General features: G+C 62.4%; 1 protein-coding gene across 1 annotated transcript; it reads left to right on the plus strand.

The window, feature by feature from the left end:
• The first annotated feature begins 464 nt into the window (after positions 1-464).
• On the plus strand, positions 465-15,582 carry LOC123357061 (sodium-coupled neutral amino acid transporter 5-like). Its single transcript, XM_045000314.1, has 16 exons — positions 465-729; positions 5,575-5,751; positions 5,960-6,044; positions 6,462-6,577; positions 7,455-7,528; positions 7,630-7,722; positions 8,323-8,404; positions 9,393-9,475; positions 9,573-9,631; positions 10,021-10,167; positions 10,585-10,664; positions 11,160-11,260; positions 11,484-11,608; positions 12,179-12,323; positions 12,548-12,651; positions 12,836-15,582. Exons 2-16 carry the CDS (start codon positions 5,660-5,662, stop codon positions 12,938-12,940), a joined length of 1,491 nt encoding a protein of 496 aa, XP_044856249.1. The 5' UTR covers positions 465-729; positions 5,575-5,659; the 3' UTR covers positions 12,941-15,582.
• Positions 15,583-17,372: the final 1,790 nt, after the last annotated feature.

Genomic DNA, 17,372 nt, shown 5'->3' on the forward strand with positions numbered 1-17,372 from the left:
GCGGGCTGTGTGTGTGTGTGTGTGTGTTGATCTGTGTTGTGTTGTGGGGGGTGTAGTTGTTCAGGGGCAGTGGGCTGTGTGTGTGTGTGTGTTGATCTGTGTAGTGTTGCTGGGGTGTGGTTGTGCAGGGCCAGCGGGCTGTGTGTGTGTTGATCTGTGTTGTGTTGCGGGGTTGTTGCTGTGCAGAGCCAGTGAGCTGTGTGTGTTGTGTTGTGTTGTGGGAGTGTTGTTGTGCAGGGCCAGTGGGCTGTGTGTGTGTGTTGATCTGTGTTGTGTTGCAGGGGTTGTCGCTGTGCAGGGCCAGCGGGCTGTGTGTGTTGTGTTGTGTTGTGGGGGTGTTGTTGTGCAGGGCCAGTGGGCTGTGTGTGTTGTGTTGCAGGGGTTGTCGCTGTGCAGGGCCAGTGGGCTGTGTGTGTTGTGTTGTGGGGGTGTTGTTGTGCAGGGCCAGTGGGCTGTGTGTATGTGTTGATCTGTGTTGTGTTGCGGGGTTGTCGCTGTGCACTGGGCCCATCTGCACGTTGTGCGCCTGACTCACACCCCCCCGGCCCGCCCAGGCCCCCCTCCCGCGCAGGGTGTGATTGGCCGTGGCCGGTGTGTGCACGGCTCTTGGCGCGGGCGTGTGGCAGGGAGCGTGTGGCTCGGCGTGCGACACCCCCCGACACACACACCCCCCCGGCCCGACCCCGGAGCTCCCCGTCCGGCCTGCTCCCCCTTTTCCCGCCTCGCACGGTGAGTGTGAACCGCCGGGTGTGGGTGCGTGGCGGGGACACAACCCCTGGTGTAAGGCCACGAGGCGGTTGCATCAGCCGCCCTGGGGTGGGGGGGGGGGCGGTGGCAGAGGCCGGGGTGGGGGGCTGGCGGATGGGGGGGCAGACAGACGGGGGGAGCATTGCACCATCACCCCCCCATGGCCCCTAACTCATTGGGGAGGGTCTGCGGGGGGGGCCTTTCCCACAACTTTCGGGGGGGTTGTCAGGAAGTTGGGGGGGGGGGGCTCTGGTGTTGGCTAGTTTCCCTCCAGCACGTCAGTGGTTAAATCCCAGCTCCCCCCCCAACGTCCCCCCCTCCCCCACCCCCCTCCTCCCGTCCCCCACCCCCCTGGAGCCAGCAGCAGCCGCGTGTTCTCATCCCACGGGGGCTGCAGCTGCCTGGGAGCCGGAGCCCTGCCTGGCTCTGGCCGGGGAGCGGGGGCTAGTGGTTAGAGCAGGCGGGGGCTGGGAGCCAGGACTCCTGGGTTCTCTCCCCGGCTCCGGGAGGGGAGCGGGGGCTAGTGGTTAGAGCAGGCGGGTGCTGGGAGCCAGGACTCCTGGGTTCTCTCCCCGGCTCCGGGAGGGGAGTGGGGGCTGGTGGTTAGAGCAGGGGGGGAGCTGGGAGCCAGGACTCCTGGGTTCTCTCCCCGGCTCTGGGAGGGGAGTGGTTGCGGAGGCTGGGAGCCGGACTCCTGGGTTCTCTCCCCAGCTCTGGTATTAGGGTGCCCTGGGGAGGGAACCCAGGAGTCCGGGATTCCAGCCTCCCCCTGCTCTGGACCTGGCCCCCCCCCCAAGACCTTTCTCAGGTATGGGCCGGGGTTAACCCCTCGCTGCCCGCACCCCAGTGTAGGTTCCGGGTGCTGGGAAGTGGATCAGACGTTTCCCAACCACTCCAAAGCCTTCGAGGAGAGACCTCCCCTGTGTGAGGGTCACCTGAAGGGACCCCAGGACTCCTGGGTTCTCTCCCCGGCTCTGGGAGGGGAGTGGGGGCTGGTGGTTAGAGCGGGGGAGGGGGGCTGGGAGCCGGACTCCTGGGTTTGCGGGGGGGGGGGGGGGGGGCTAGAGGGTGGGGCCCGAGCAGGGTGGGCCGCTGCAGGGAGCCTCAGACTGGGACTGATCTGAGCCAGGAAGTAGAACCCAGGCGTCCGGGCTCCCAGTCCCTTCCCCCAACACCTGTTCTAAGCACTAGACTCCCTTCCTCTCCCCGGGCCAGGGGGAGAACCCAGGAGTCCTGGCTCCCAGCCCCCCCTGCTCTAACCCACCAGCCCCCACTCCGCTCCCAGAACCGAGAATAGAACCCAGGAGTCCTGGCAGGGCCGCCCGGGGGAGGGGGGAAGTGGGGCAATTTGCCCCGGGCCCCATAGGGGCCCCCATGAGAGTTTTTGGCAGGTCTTCGGCAGAAGGTCCTTCAGTGCCGCCAAACACGCCCGGATCGAGCGAAGGACCCGCTGCCGAAGAACCAGAGCTTCTGCCCCTCCGGGTCTTCAGCGGCAGTTCGGCAGCGGGTCCTTCACTCGCTCCGGGCAGGGGCGGCTCCAGGCCCCAGCTCGCCAAGCGTGTGCTTGGGGCGGCAAAATGTCTAGAGCGCCCCTGGCTCCGGGACCCGCTGCCGAAGTGCCCCAAAGACCCGGAGCGGAAGGGCCCCCACCGCCGAAGACCCCAGGCCCCCTGAATCCTCTGAGTGGCCCTGAGTCCTCGCTATCAGCCCCCCCCCGCTCTAACCACTAGACCCCACTCCCTTCCCAGAGCCAGGGAGAGAACCCAGGAGTCCTGGCTCCCACCCCCCCCCGCTCTAACCCCTAGACCCCACTCCCTTCCCAGAGCCAGGGTGAGAACCCAGGAGTCCTGGCTCCCAGCCCCCCCCGCTCTAACCACCAGACCCCACTCCCCTCCCAGAGCCGGGAGAGAACCCAGGAGTCCTGGCTCCCAGCCCCCCCCCCCCGCTCTAACCACCAGACCCCACTCCCCTCCTAGAGCCGGGGAGAGAACCCAGGAGTCCTGGCTCCCAGCCCCCCCCCCCCGCTCTAACCACTGGACCCCACTCCCTTCCCAGAGCCGGGGAGAGACCCCAGGAGGCCGCCCTGTCCTGAGGGATCAGGCATCAAAGTTAAGCCGCAGCATGTGGGAAATGCAGGAACGGGCACAGTGCCAGCTCCTGCCCTTAGGGGGAGCCAGGCGCCTTCCCACCCCACCCAGCCGGGACGGGCGCACAACCTGCCCCGGGCGGCCGCTGTTCCCGTGCGTTCCCTGCCGCTCCGTTACTGAAGACATCAGCCAACCCGCTGACTCTGAGCCCCACCTTGCTCTCACCACCAGCCCCCACTCCCCTTCCAGAGCCGGGGAGAGAACCCAGGAGTCCTGGCTCCCAGCCCCCTGCTCTCACCACCAGACCCTGCTCCCCTCCCAGAGCTGGGGAGAGAACCCAGGAGTCCTGGCTCCCAGCCCCCTGCTCTCACCACCAGACCCCACTCCCCTTCCAGAGCCGGGGAGAGAACCCAGGAGTCCTGGCTCCCAGCCCCCCTGCTCTCACCACCAGACCCCACTCCCCTCCCAGAGCTGGGGAGACAACCCAGGAGTCCTGGCTCCCAGACCCCTCCCCCCGCTCTCACCACTAGACCCCGCTCCCCTCTCAGCACCGTGAGTCTGTTGGTGACATTCTCTCTGTCCCATCACGGAGGGGAAGTGTTGTTAAGTGGTTGGGAAGCTATTCTAGGCCTCCCATGACCTGGGATGACTAGCCGTGCCTCAGTTTCCCCATCTGAAAAATGGTGGGCGGGGGGGCTTCTTTCTGATCAGCTCGTTGCATCCATCAGTTGATGCCCCCCTCACCCCCACCAGGCAATCGGTTCAACTATTGCTTTGTTCTCAGTCGGGGGGAGGAAGGGATAAGTCACATGAACCCCCCACCCTGCCTCCCAGGTGGTTGGTGTGACAGGATGGATCAGGCGAGGTTTTTCCGGCCGAGATCAGGAAGTGTTAATGCCCCTGGACAAAGCCTCGTTTGTAATCCCGGGTCTAATTCTGCTCACGCGTGTTAAGGTTTGGGAGAGGAGAAATTGTCCATTTCACGGCACTCAACGTGCTCAGCTTTCATCAGTCAAAGGGAATTAGGCCCCGAAATGCGTTTGAAGAGCTGGGCCTGACTGATTCGAAAATGGGACGTTTCACCGATAGGAAACTGGGTTACTTAGGACATTTGAAATGTACAGAAATCGGAATTTAACCATTGAAAAGGGAGCAGTTTCAAGGAAGGGGCTAATTAGGAACTTTGAAAAGTCCAGATTTGGAAATTGGATTGAGCAGCAAATTCAAAATGAGGAGGATTGGCTGAATCAGGCCATTTAAAAATTGGAAATTTAAAAAAAAAATCAATGTTCAAAATGAGGAGAAAGAGGATAGTTTGCGAAATTGGAAATTGAAGCAAACTGCAATAATTAGAACTTATGAAATGTAAAACATGGAAAGATGTGATTACTCTGATTAGAAACATCTGATATTTCAAAAGTTTTGAAAAGTGAAAAGGACATTTCGAACGTCCAGCGGTACAAAGTTGGACACTTCCAAAATAAATAACTTGGCTTAGCAAGATGAATGGACGTCCCGGTGTTTTTCAAGTATTTTCATTAGCAAATCTGACATTTCAAAATGAGGAAAATGGATTAATTGGAAGTTTTGACAGTTCAGAAATAGAGGAAAAGGTTATTCAGGACATTTTCAATGTCAAAAATAGAAACTGTGATTCAATGAAAACAGTTTGAACATGGGAATATTTGCTATATTAGAAGTGGGTATTCACCCACGAAAGCTCATGCTGCAAAACGTCTGTTAGTCTATAAGGTGCCACAGGATTCTTTGCTGTTGCTATATTAGAAAATCAGATATGTCAGTACGAGATCATTTGGATGGTTTAGGTAAACGGACAGTTCCAAATGTAACACGTGATTTTGTTAGGAACATTGAAATGTCAGAATTAGAAAGAATTGATTCATTGGACAAACTGAGGCTTTGAAATGAAGAAAACTTCAAGTAGAAATGTTGGCGTTTCTAAAAATAGAAACCGTGGCTGCATTCGAAAAAATGGCATTTCGAACATGTGGGGGGGAAGGGACCATTTAAGAAATTAGCTCACATGGCAAAGTGCAACTTTCAAAGGAGAAAATCGGCTCAGTTAGACGACGCGACGTTGCAAAATTCAGAAAACTGGAGGCTTAACGACCAACGACCCGAAAGGTCCCCGAGACGTTTTGGGTGAAAGTCAGACTGAGCAAAAAGGCCAGTCTCTGATGAGAAAAAAACCCAACACCTTTTGGCTGTAAAATTCTTGATTCCATGCGGGATAAACTCGCGTCTCAGCTGTACCACCATCACGGGCCAGCTTGCGGTCAAGACGGGGTGTTTGGCTAAAAGATCTGCCCAGGGGCTGTTTCCGGGAGGTCGCAGAGACTGTGTGATATCGGAGCTCGGATTAGGTGATCCTGGAAGTCCTGTCTGGGCTTGAGATCTGTGAATTCTGGACCGGGGATGATGGGAAAATGCCGTCCCAGGGGTGGATCCGTCAGGGCCGTCGCCTCTTTGCGTTCAGATTTCGTCCGCGGGATCTCGGATGACGGGCAGTGACGAATCTCGTGTTCACGCTACTGGCCCTCCTAGGAGACTGTCCCCTGCTGCCCGCCCTGCTCTAACCACTGGACCCCACTCCCCTCCCAGAGCTGGGGAGGGAACCCAGGAGTCCTGGCTCTGAGCCCCCCCAACCCATGCAGGGATTGAGCTTCTCCTTTGTTTGGGTGGGGGCATTCCTGGCTGACCCCTTTCTGTGGGTTTCTAGGTGGGAAGGTGACCCATGTGCTCGCCCCAGCTGCGATCTCTGACACACGCATCACGTCCGCCCCCCGAACCGGCCCGTGTCCGCCATGGAGCTGCAGAAGATGGAGGAGCAGGAGGGGCTGGAGATGTTAAACGGGTCTGTCCTGGAGTGTGACAAAGCCAGTGGCCTGGAGGATGGGTGAGTATCGGAGGGCGGGGGTATCGGGGGGCTAGTGGGGGGAGTAATGGGGGTATCTGCACCAGGGCTACGGGGGCGGCTGGGCAGGCGACCCCCGCATCGGGGAGGGGGAGGCTCTGGGTGGGAAGCGCCCGGCGAGCTGAGCTGGGGAAGGGACCCAGGCGTCCGAGCTCGCAGCCCTCTCACTCTGCGGCCCTTCCCCTTGCAGGGACCCCACGGCGGAGGTGACGGCGGCCGAGCAGGTGGGTTTCCTGCCCCACGCCGCCGGCAAGAAGCTGAACCAGTTCACCGACGTAAGTGGGACCCAGGCGTCCGGGCCCCGATGCAGAGCCGATCCCACCCCCCCAGCAGCCAGATCATTTGACTAGTCCCTCGCCTCTTTGACCCCTGCCCTTTGACCTTTCATTGGAGCCTTGCCCGCTGTCCCTTTAACCTCTGCCCTTTGACCTTTCATTGATTCCTTGCCCAATGCCCCCTTTGACCTTTACCCTTTGATGTTTCATTGATTTCATTGACCTTTGCCCTCTCCTCGCTGACCTTTGATCTTTGGTGTATGACCTTTGCCCTTCTATTGATGCAATGTGTTCTTTGGCCTTTGTCCACTCCGTTAATTGCTTTGTTCTTTGACCTCTGACCCTTGGCCTTTCCTCCCTTGCCCTTTGACCTCCCCCAGGCTCTCACCCCGCCCCGTCTCTCTCTCTTGCCCGCAGTTCGAGGGGAAGACGTCGTTTGGGATGTCGGTCTTTAACCTCAGCAACGCCATCATGGGCAGCGGCATCCTGGGCCTGGCCTACGCCATGAGCAACACGGGCATTGTGCTCTTCATGTGAGTGCTGCCCCCGCAGGGCACTGCCCGGGGGAAGATCACAGCGCTGGGGTCACTGCTGCTCCCGCAGGGCACTGCCCGGGGGAAGATCACAGCGCTGGGGTCACTGCTGCCACCACAGGGCACTGCCCGGGGGAAGATCACAGCGCTGGGGTCACTGCTGCCACCACAGGGCACTGCCCGGGGGAAGATCACAGCGCTGGGGTCACTGCTGCCCCCGCAGGGCACTGCCCGGGGGAAGATCACAGCGCTGGGGTCACTGCTGCACCCACAGGGCACTGCCCGGGGGAAGATCACAGCGCTGGGGTCACTGCTGCCCCCGCAGGGCACTGCCCGGGGGAAGATCACAGCGCTGGGGTCACTGCTGCTCCCGCAGGGCACTGCCCGGGGGAAGATCACAGCGCTGGGGTCACTGCTGCCCCCACAGGGCACTGCCCGGGGGAAGATCACAGCGCTGGGGGTCACTGCTGCCCCCACAGGGCACTGCCCGGGGGAAGATCACAGCGCTGGGGTCACTGCTGCCCCCACAGGGCACTGCCCGGGGGAAGATCACAGCGCTGGGGTCACTGCTGCACCCACAGGGCACTGCCCGGGGGAAGATCGCCACGCTGGGGTCACTGCTGCCCCCACAGGGCACTGCCCAGGGGAAGATTGCAGCGCTGGGATCAGTGAGATATACTCCTCCTCCCCCAGGTGGTGCCAATGGGTGGGAGCTATAGCAGATGGAGCCAGGACTCCTGGGTTCTCTCCCCGACTCTGGGAGGGGAGTGGGATCTAGTGATTGGGGCGGGGGGGTGGGGGTTGGGAACCAGGACTCCTGGGTTCTCTCCCCGGCTCCGGGAGGGGCACTTCCAGCTGCCCACCTTTCTCTTCGCAGCGTGCTACTGATCTGCATCGCCGTGCTCTCCGCTTACTCCATCCACCTGCTGCTGAAATGTGCCGGCGTTGTAGGTGAGTTGGGAGGAGGGGAAGCTCCCGGCTCCCCCAGCCCCGTCCTCGCCCAGCGGGGGGCGCCGATGCTCTCTAACGCCCGTCTCTTTCCTCCCGCGCAGGGATCCGTGCCTACGAACAGCTGGGTTACCGTGCGTTCGGCCCGGGCGGCAAGGTGGTGGCGGCGGTGGTGATCTGTGTGCACAACACGGGAGGTGAGAGTCTGATCTAGCCACTGGCCCCCGCCCAGTGCCAGGCAGGGAACCCAGGCGTCCTGGCTCCCAGCCTCCCCCCACACTCCCCTTCCAGCTCTAACCCACAGACCCCACTCCCCGCCCAGTGCCAGGCAGGGAACCCAGGCGTCCTGGCTCCCAGCCTCCCCCCCACTCCCCTTCCAGCTCTAACCCACAGACCCCACTCCCCGCCCAGTGCCAGGCAGGGAACCCAGGCGTCCTGGCTCCCAGCCTCCCCCCCACTCCCCTTCCAGCTCTAACCCACAGACCCCACTCCCCGCCCAGTGCCAGGCAGGGAACCCAGGCGTCCTGGCTCCCAGCCTCCCCCCCACTCCCCTTCCAGCTCTAACCCACAGACCCCACTCCCCTCCCAGAGCCGGGCAGGGAACCCAGGCGTCCTGGCTCCCAGCCTCCCCCCCACTCCCCTTCCAGCTCTAACCCACCAGCCCCACTCTCTGCCCAGAGCCATGCAGGGAATCCAGGCGTCCGGGCTCCCAGCCCCCTCTAACCCACTAGCCCCCATTCCCCGCCCAGAGCCAGGAGGGGGACCCAGGTGTCCTGACGCGGGTGTTTGTTTTGCAGCCATGTCCAGTTACCTGTACATTGTGAAATACGAGTTGCCTCTAGTGATCCAGACGTTCCTGGGCCTGTCGGAGAACACGGAGTGAGTGAGATCGTGTGGGGCAGCAGCCCCGGGCCCCGTTCCCGCCCCACTGCCCTGTGGGCAGATGGGAGCCGCCGCCCGCTACAGGGGAAGGCCCCGGGCCACATTCCTGTCTATAAATGGGGACATCTGGCTCTCTGGTTCACGTGCCTTCCCTGCCCGGGCACGGTGCCCTCGTCCCCTACAGTCAGCCCTGCCCCTGCACCATCCTACCAGCCCCCACTCCCCTCCCAAAGCTGGGGAGAGAACCCAGGAGTCCTGGCTCCCAGCCCCCCTGCTCTAACCACCAGACCCCACTGCCCTCCCAGAGCTGGGGGGAGAACCCAGGAGTCCTGGCTCCCAGCCCCCCTGCTCTAACCACCAGACCCCACTGCCCTCCCAGAGCTGGGGGGAGAACCCAGGAGTCCTGGCTCCCAGCTCCCCACCCCCACTCTAACCACTAGACCCCACTCCCCTCCCAAAGCTGGGGAGAGAACCCAGGAGTCCTGGCTCTCAGCACCCCCCTGCTCTAACCACTAGATCTCACTCCCCTCCTAGAGCCGGGGAGAGAACCCAGGAGTCCTGGCTCTCGGCACCCCCTGCTCTAACCACTAGACCCCACTCCCCTCCCAGAGCCGGGGAGAGAACCCAGGAGTCCTGGCTCTCGGCACCCCCTGCTCTAACCACTAGACCCCACTCCCCTCCCAGAGCCGGGGTGAGAACCCAGGAGTCCTGGCTCCCGGCCCCAGGGATTGCATGGGGCAGCAGCTTCCCAATTCCATGGGTTCCTGGTGGGTCCCGTAGAAGGTTCTAATTCCCTCCCTCTCCCCCCGCACATGAGCTTCCTCCCCCCCCCCCACCTGTGTCACTGGGGCCGTTCCTGCCCTCCCCTCCCCCCTGCCCGTGTCCCGCTCCCGAGGAATCAGCCGGCCCAGAGCAGGAGCGTTTCCCCCCTGGCCCCGCCTCCCCCAGCAGCTGACCCCCCCCACCCCCCCCGTGTGTCTCGCAGGAACTGGTACATGAACGGCAACGTGCTAATTATCATCGTCAGCGTCTGCATCATCCTGCCCCTGGCGCTCATGAAACATCTCGGTGAGTGTGGGGCTGGGAGGGGCGGGGGGGGGGGCTAGCGCCCCCTGCTGGCGGGGATCAGCCCTGCGTGTCTCACCCTCTCTCCCCTCCCCCACAGGCTATCTGGGGTACACCAGCGGGCTCTCGCTCACCTGCATGGTCTTCTTCCTCATCTCGGTGAGTCCGCCCTGCCCCCCAACCCGATGGCCCTGCCCCCCTGCCCGCCAGGGAGAGGACCCAGGTGTCCTGGCTCCTAGCACCCCCCCTCTCCCAAACACCAGCCCCCACTCCCCTCCCAGAGCCGGGGAGAGAACCCCGGAGTCCTGGGTCCCAGTCCCCCCCGCTCTGACCCACCAGCCCCCACTCTCCTCCCAGTGTCGGGGAGAGAACCCAGGAGTCCTGGCTCCCAGCCCTCCCCTGCTCTAACCACTAGACCTCCCTCCCCTCCCAGAGTTGGGGAAAGAACCCCGGAGTCCTGGCTCCCAGCTCCCTGGCTGGTGCAGGGGGTAACCCCCTGCTGAGGAAGGGGTGTCTCTCACCGCCCCCCCCCTCGTGCCCCCCCCCAGGTGATCTACAAGAAGTTCCAGATCTCCTGCCCGCTGAATGGGACCGAGCCCGTGACCCCCCTCGTCTACTACAACGGGCAGAACGCCAGCGCCGCCGGCACCGCTGGGGACGAGTGCACGGTCGAGACCTTCACCGTCAACTCCCAGGTGAGAGCGGGGGTGGGGGCCAGTGGTTAGAGCAGGGTGGGGGCTGGAGCCAGGATTACTGGGTTCTCTCCCTGGCTCTGGGAAGGGAGTGGGGGCCAGTGGTTAGACCGGGGGGGGGCGGCTGGAGCCAGGACTCCTGGGTTCTCTCCCTGGCTCTGGGGAGGGAGTGGGGGCCAGTGGTTAGAGCGGGGGGGGGGCTGGAGCCAGGACTCCTGGGTTCTCTCCCTGGCTCTGGGGAGGGAGTGGGGGCCAGTGGTTAGAGCGGGGGGTGGGGCTGGAGCCAGGACTCCTGGGTTCTCTCCCTGGCTCTGGGGAGGGAGTGGGAGCCAGTGGTTAGAGCGGGGGGGTGGGGGCTGGAGCCAGGACTCCTGGGTCCTCACCTGGCTCTAGCAGTCAGCCCTTCCCCTCCCCCCACAGACCGCGTACACCATCCCCATCTTGGCTTTCGCATTCGTCTGTCACCCGGAGGTGCTGCCCATCTACACAGAGCTGCGCAGGTGAGGGGCGGGCAGGGGGCCGGGCCGGGTGGGTTCAGGGAGATCGAGTCAGTGGGAGGGGAGTGGGGTCCAGTAGGGGGACTGGGAGCCCGGACTCCTGGGTTCTCTCCCTGGCTGTGGGAGGGGAGTGGGGTCCAGTAGGGGGGCTGGGAGCCCGGACTCCTGGGTTCTCTCCCTGGCTGTGGGAGGGGAGTGGGGTCCATGAAGGGGGCTGGGACCTGGGTTCTCTCCCTGGCTGTGGGAGGGGAGAGGGCTCCAGTGGGGTGGGGGTGGGGCTGGGAGCCCGGACTCCTGGGTTCTCTCCCTGGCTGTGGGAGGGGAGAGGGCTCCAGTGGGGTGGGGCTGGGAGCCCGGACTCCTGGGTTCTCTCCCTGGCTGTGGGAGGGGAGTGGGGTCCATGAAGGGGGCTGGGAGCCCGGACTCCTGGGTTCTCCCCCAGCAGCCCGCAGGGCAGGGCAGGGCAGGGCAGCGTTTGACCCGTCTGTCCCCCGCCAGGGCCTCGAAGCGGCGCATGCAGAGCGTGGCGAACGTCTCCGTCCTGGCCATGTTCTTCATGTACCTGCTGACGGCCGTCTTCGGCTACCTCACCTTCTTCGGTAAGGCAGCGCGGGGCTGGGCCCTTCCAGCGGGGGGCGGCAGGGTCCCCTTCCCCAGCTCCCCCCTCTCCCTCCGCACGGAGCCCATCAGCGCCCCCTCCCGCAGCCCCACCGCTCCGGCTGCGCGTCCCTCCCGGTCCCTCCACCCCTCACCCGGTCCTGCGTGGGGTCTGTCTGGGCTCCCGGCTAACGGCCCCCCCTCCCCCCCTTCCGTCTCCCGCAGGGAACGTCGAACCGGAAATGCTGCACACGTACAGCAAGGTGGATCCCCTGGACCGGCTCATCCTCTGCGTCCGCCTGGCCGTGCTGATGGCCGTCACGCTGACGGTGCCCGTGGTGCTCTTCCCGGTATGTGTCACGGCTGCCCTGCCCCAGAGGCGGCTGCATCTCGGCGCCGGGCGAGCTGTCTTGGTGCGGCGTTATGTGCGGCTGTTCCCTGGCTGCTCCGCCCCAGAGGCGGCTGCATCTCGGCGCCGGGCGAGCTGTCTTGGTGCGGCGTTATGTGCGGCTGTTCCCTGGCTGCTCCGCCCCAGAGGCGGCTGCATCTCGGCGCCGGGCGAGCTGTCTTGGTGTGGTGTTATGTGCGGCTGTTCCCTGGCTGCTCCGCCCCAGAGGCGGCTGCATCTCGGCGCCGGGCGAGCTGTCTTGGTGTGGCGTTATGTGCGGCTGTTCCCTGGCTGCTCCGCCCCAGAGGCGGCTGCATCTTGGCGCCGGGCGAGCTGTCTTGGTGTGGTGTTATGTGCGGCTGTTCCCTGGCTGCTCTGCCCCAGAGGCGGCTGCATCTCGGCGCCGGGCGAGCTGTCTTCGTGTGGTGTTATGTGCGGCTGTTCCCTGGCTGCTCCACCCCAGAGGCGGCTGCATCTCGGCGCTGGGTGAACCAGCACCGTATCCCTTACCTCTTTCCTTGTCTCCTCCCAGATCCGCAGAGCCATCCAGCAGCTCCTCTTCCACGGGAAGGATTTTAGCTGGGTTAGGCATGTGAGCATCGCTATCTGCCTTCTGTTCGTGGTCAATCTCCTGGTCATCTTTGTCCCTAACATCCGGGATATCTTTGGAGTCATTGGTAAGTCCCTGGCTTCAAATGGGCTGGGGGTTGGCCCTCCAAGGTGAGCCGTCTCCATGCAGCGTTGTGTGCGGCTGTTCTCCAGTTGCCCCGCCCCAGAGGTGGCTGCATCTCGGCGCCAGGCGAGCCCTCCCCCCTGTGACGTTATGTGTGGCTGCCCCTCGGCTGCCTCACCCCACCCCAGAGGTAGCTGCATCTCTGACCTCTCTCCTCTCTCTTCCCAGGAGCCACCTCCGCCCCCAGTCTCATCTTTATCCTCCCCAGCATCTTCTACCTCCGCATCGTTCCCAGAGAAAAAGAACCGCTGAGATCCAGGCCAAAAATCCAGGTACCCACCGCTGGGGGGGGGGGCACAGTGCCCTGGGGAGCGGGGGGCACGGCGGGGGGTGCCATGCTGTGGGGAGTGGGGGGCTTGGCAGGGGGTGCCATGCTGTGGGGTGGGGAGCTCAGCGGGGGGTTCCGTGCTGTACTTGGGGGGGGTCTCACCTTCTCCTCCCCCTTCTGCCCCCCAGGCCGCCTGTTTCGCTGCCCTCGGCTTCATTTTCATGGTGATGAGTCTCGGCTTCATCGTGGCTGACTGGGTGACGACTGGACGGAGCAGCGGCGGGGGGCACTGACCCACCCCCCCGCTGACCCCCGGCACAGACACATGGACCCCACTGGGCCAGCTCGGGGGGCCCAGCCGTCGCTGGGGCAAGGGCACCGCCACCTCCCATTGGCCCTCGCTCCGCTGCAGCCGTAGCAACGCTGAGACCAGCGCTAGGGCCCGCCCATTGGCCGACTGTTACCACGGCAATGCTACAGACCCTGGCAGCAACTGGTGTCCATGGGAATGGTGCCAAGGTCCTTCCATCGACTGTTACCGTGGCAATGCTACAGCTCCTGGTTTCCATGGAAATGGTGCGAAGGCCCTTCCATCGGCCACCTATTACCGCGGCAACGCTACAGCTCCTGGCAGCGACTGGTGTCCATGGGAACGGTGCCAAGGTCCTTCCATCAGTCGACTGTTACCATGGCAATGCTACAACTCCTGGCAGTGACTGGTTTACATGGGAATGGCACTAAGGCCCTCCTATTTGCGCCCTGTAGTCATGGCAGCCTCCCATTTCCATGGGACGAAGGTCCTGATTGGGCCATCGGTGCCATGGCAACGGCAGGTTCCCCACGACTACTGAATCCCCTGACTACAGCGCAACTGGGTTCTCCTTAGCTCCCTGTTGCCGTGGCAACAAGGCAGGTTCCCAGAGGAACACCACCAGGCCTTTGTTGCTGTGACAATGTTTTGGCCACTGCTGGAGTGGGTGGGTGGGGGGTCCCCTAGCAACAGTTCCCTCCAGACAATGCCTCCCACCTCTTTGGTTCCCATGGGGACAGGAACCCCCCCTCTCCCCCGCTTGTACTCATTCCCTGGCGCCAGTCGAAGAGGGACTGTTAATCCGACTGTGCCAGGGCGGGGGCCAGGTGGATCCATGGCACTCTTATTTATTGCTCTTATTTAATTCGGAGCCGGCAGCCAGACCAAAGAGCGATGCCGGGCTCACTGCTGGGGCCAGGATCGTGACCCCCCCCAGGACTCCTGGGTCCCATCCCCAGCGACAGGGCCACGGACCGTCCACTTATTTGTGCCTCAGTTTCCTCACCGGGAGATAGGGGCATGTTCCCATCCTGCTGAGGATTAACCCTCGAGCATCTGAATTCTCCGGAGCCGGAGGAGACGCTGTTACTGTTACAGTAATGGGGGAGGCAGGGGGTGAGCCTCCCGTGGGGCCTCAGGACTCCTGGGTTCTTCCGGGGACGCCTGGCTTCCTGAGCGGGGGGAGGGGAAGCCGTGTGCCTTCAGGCCTGTTTGTCGCCTGGGACGGGCCCCAGCCACGGTGCAGAATTCACCCCACGTCAGCACCCTCCCCGCACCACCCGGGGGCTCCCCCGGCTGAGCCAGTCGAATGCCCCCCTTTCATGTGGGTGTCGGGGCAGGCGTTTATCGAACCCTGGGGCTCCGTTCTCTTTTCAAACTACCTCACCACCCAGAGACAGGCCCAGGCTCGCTAACGCTGCTCGCCCCAGCCCCTTCAGAGAGCAAAGGGTTAGGGACGGGGCTATCGGGGGGCACCCCCCGATCGTGGGGTGGGAGGCAATCTGGGTACAGGCGCCCCCTCGGAGCTGGAGAATGCGCCGTCTGCCCTGTCGAGAAAGCCCGGGGCCTCCGCTTCCTCCTCCAGAAATGTCTAGATCTCGCCCCAACGGCTCCTTCTCCCCTCCAGAAAAATCCTCGTGCCTACCAGTTTTCATCCAGAAACTGCTAGTTCCCACTCTGGCACCTCCATCTCTCCTCTAGAAAAATCCCAATACCTTTGCTTCCGCCTCCAGCGATCTCTAGATCCCACCCCGGTGGTGCCGCTGTCTCTCCTCTAGAAATATCCCAACACCTCTGCTTCTGCCTCCAGCGATCTCTAGATCCCACTCCGGTGGTGCTGCCGTCTCTCCTCTAGAAAAATCCCAACACTTCTGCTTCCACCTCCAGAGATTTCTAGATCCCACCCTGGTGGTGCCGCCGTCTCTCCTCTAGAAAAATCCCAACGCTTCTGCTTCCGCCTCCAGCGATTTCTAGATCCCACCCCGGTGGTGCTGCCATCTCTCCTCTAGAAAAATCCCAACACTTCTGCTTCCACCTCCAGAGATTTCTAGATCCCACCCTGGCGCCTCTGTCTCCCCTCTAGAGAAATCCTGGGGTCTCCGTGTCCTTCTCCAGGAACTTTTAGACCTTGGCCCAGTGCATCCCCCTCCCTTCTAGAAAAATCCCAGCGCCTCCACTTCTTCCTCCGGAGATCTCTAGATCTTGCCTCAACGCTACCCTCTCTTTTCTAGAAAAATCCTTATGCCTACACGTTTTCCTCCAGAAACCTCTAGATCCCACCCCGCTGGCTCCATGTCCGCTCTAGAAAAACCCAGGGGTCTTCACATCTTCCTCCAGCGATCTCCAGACCCAACCCCGATGGCTCCATTTCCTCTCTAGAAAAGTCCCGACGCCCCCACCCGCACCGACACAGCTCCCCCACCACTGCGGCCTTAGCACTCAATGCCTCTTCAGCCAGTGCCTTAAACTCGCCCCCCTCTGGTGCAGCCCCCTGGCCTCACAGTAGCCGTCTCCTGCCTCCCAAATTCAACCACAACCCCGCTGGTTCTGCCGCCCACCCCCAGACACAGCAGTTATATTGGCAGAAAGGGACGCTATAGAGAATCAGGACTCCTGGGTTCTCTCCCCGGCCCTGGGAGGGGAGTGGGGTCTAGTGGTTAGAGCTGGGAGCCAGACCTCCTGGCAGGGCCACCCAGAGGATTGAGGGGGCCTGGGGCAAATCAATTTTGGGGGCCCCTTCCATAAGAAAAAAGTTGCAAAACTATAGAAAACTCTATTCTTGTGGGGGCCCCTGCGGGACCCGGGGCAAATCCCCCCTCCCCCCCGGGCGGCCCTGTCTCCAGGATCGGGTTTCTCCCTGTCTACGGGCGTAATTTGGGCTTTCATTTTGGAAGGAAGCATTTGAGGAAGAAACAAACATTTTCAGGCTCCTCTCCGACCCCGCTCAAAATACAAACCCCTCCAACGGGAAATTCTCCCTGTTTCAAACAAAAATCCGCCCCCCCTCACACACCCCATGTTCTGACTTTTTGGAAAAGAGGGAGGAAGCCCCCCCCCCCCCAATGGCTTTTGTTTTGCCAGCGGGGGAAATTGGCTGCCATGATAAACCCGGGCTTGGCCCAGCTAAAGCTACCGCGCCGTGCCGGATCCATCAGCATCCTCCGGTTCCAGGTCTGGCCCGGAGCCGAAGAAAACTGACATTTTGTGAGCCGGCCGGGGAACCTCCCCCCCAACACCCCCCCCCCCCCAAATTGGGCGACCGTGCAACCAGCTTAGAGCGACTGGTCTCTTTCATTGGGCCGACAGCTGGGGCAAGAGACACGTTTCTGAACTTCTGCAGAGCTCATGTCCTTCCCCTGGGAGTCGGGCCAGTAAAAGAGACGTGTCCTGTCCACGCAACGCTGCCACCCCCCAAAAAATGTCCTTTCCCGGAAGGAGAAACAAGAAAAAGACCATTTTGGAAAGCGGGATTTTTTGCCCCCATCTGAGGGTCCGAAAATTCGGCTTCCCCCCTTTACTAACTCTCAGGACGTTTTCCAAACCATCGGGTTTCCTTTTCGGGGCCTGGCGTTGCCTGGGGCTCGGGGACGCTGGTAGAAGGGTCCCGGGTTCAGATTCTGGGGTGGGTGGGTGGGTTCCAGGCCTGGTTAATTCCAGGCTGGCCTGGACGGGATAATCGCACCGGGGCCAGCTCCCCCAACTGAAAACCCTCACCCTGCCAGCTCCTAAAGTCTGCGTCTCGGTCCATTGATCCAGCCTGGATTCACGTGACTCCAGACGCACGAGGCTTTACTGAGGTGGGAGCGGGGATAAAAGGGCCCCTCGAAGCACCATTTCGATCGGCACGTCCAGCCCGATCCTGCGTCATTCCCAGCACTACGGACAAAGCCAAAAGACACTCCTGCCCCCCATTGCAGCAGGGGTTCCCCACCCCCATGGCTGGGGGGGGGATGATGCTGTGGGGAGGGGCAGCGCAAGGTGAAAGCGATGCAGGGAGCCGGTGGCTTTTGTATGGTAGCTCTGGGTTTCAATAAATAGCAACCGGACTTTCCCCCCGGCCTGAGCTGTCTGTGTGTGTGGGTCGGAGGGGAGGGGGTTATGGGGGGAGGAGGGCAGGGGGAGATGGAGGAGGCAAGGGAGGGAAGTTGGGGGGTGAGTGTGGAGGAGGGGGGTTAAGGAGGAGGGGGGTTGGGGGCAGGGCCCTAGCGGTGCATTACCCACCATAGAGAGGCAGCTGGAACCAGCCCCTCTACCACAGCACAGCTAGGCTGCCCTCCTGTGACTTGCGGGGGGGGGGTCCCCCACAACCCCGAAGGTGCGTCAGACTCAGAAAATGCCCCCCCCCACCCCCCCAAACAGCTGCATAGGAAGCACAAACCGGGTGCCAGGCGGACACAAGGTTGCCTGAGTTTGCC

Source organism: Mauremys mutica, unplaced genomic scaffold, assembly GCF_020497125.1.
Source record: "Mauremys mutica isolate MM-2020 ecotype Southern unplaced genomic scaffold, ASM2049712v1 000298F_np12_obj, whole genome shotgun sequence".
Lineage (NCBI taxonomy): Eukaryota > Metazoa > Chordata > Testudines > Geoemydidae > Mauremys > Mauremys mutica.

What these genes read in the sequence shown, in the direction of transcription:
- LOC123357061 (XM_045000314.1), top strand. Translation starts at nt 5,660, where the DNA reads ATGGAGCTGCAGAAGATGGAGGAGCAGGAGGGGCTGGAGATGTTAAAC. An exon ending in GGCCTGTCGGAGAACACGGA is followed by an intron (nt 8,405 to 9,392) that starts GTGAGTGAGATC and finishes TGTGTCTCGCAG; the next exon opens with GAACTGGTACATGAACGGCA. An exon ending in GGCGCTCATGAAACATCTCG is followed by an intron (nt 9,476 to 9,572) that starts GTGAGTGTGGGG and finishes CCTCCCCCACAG; the next exon opens with GCTATCTGGGGTACACCAGC.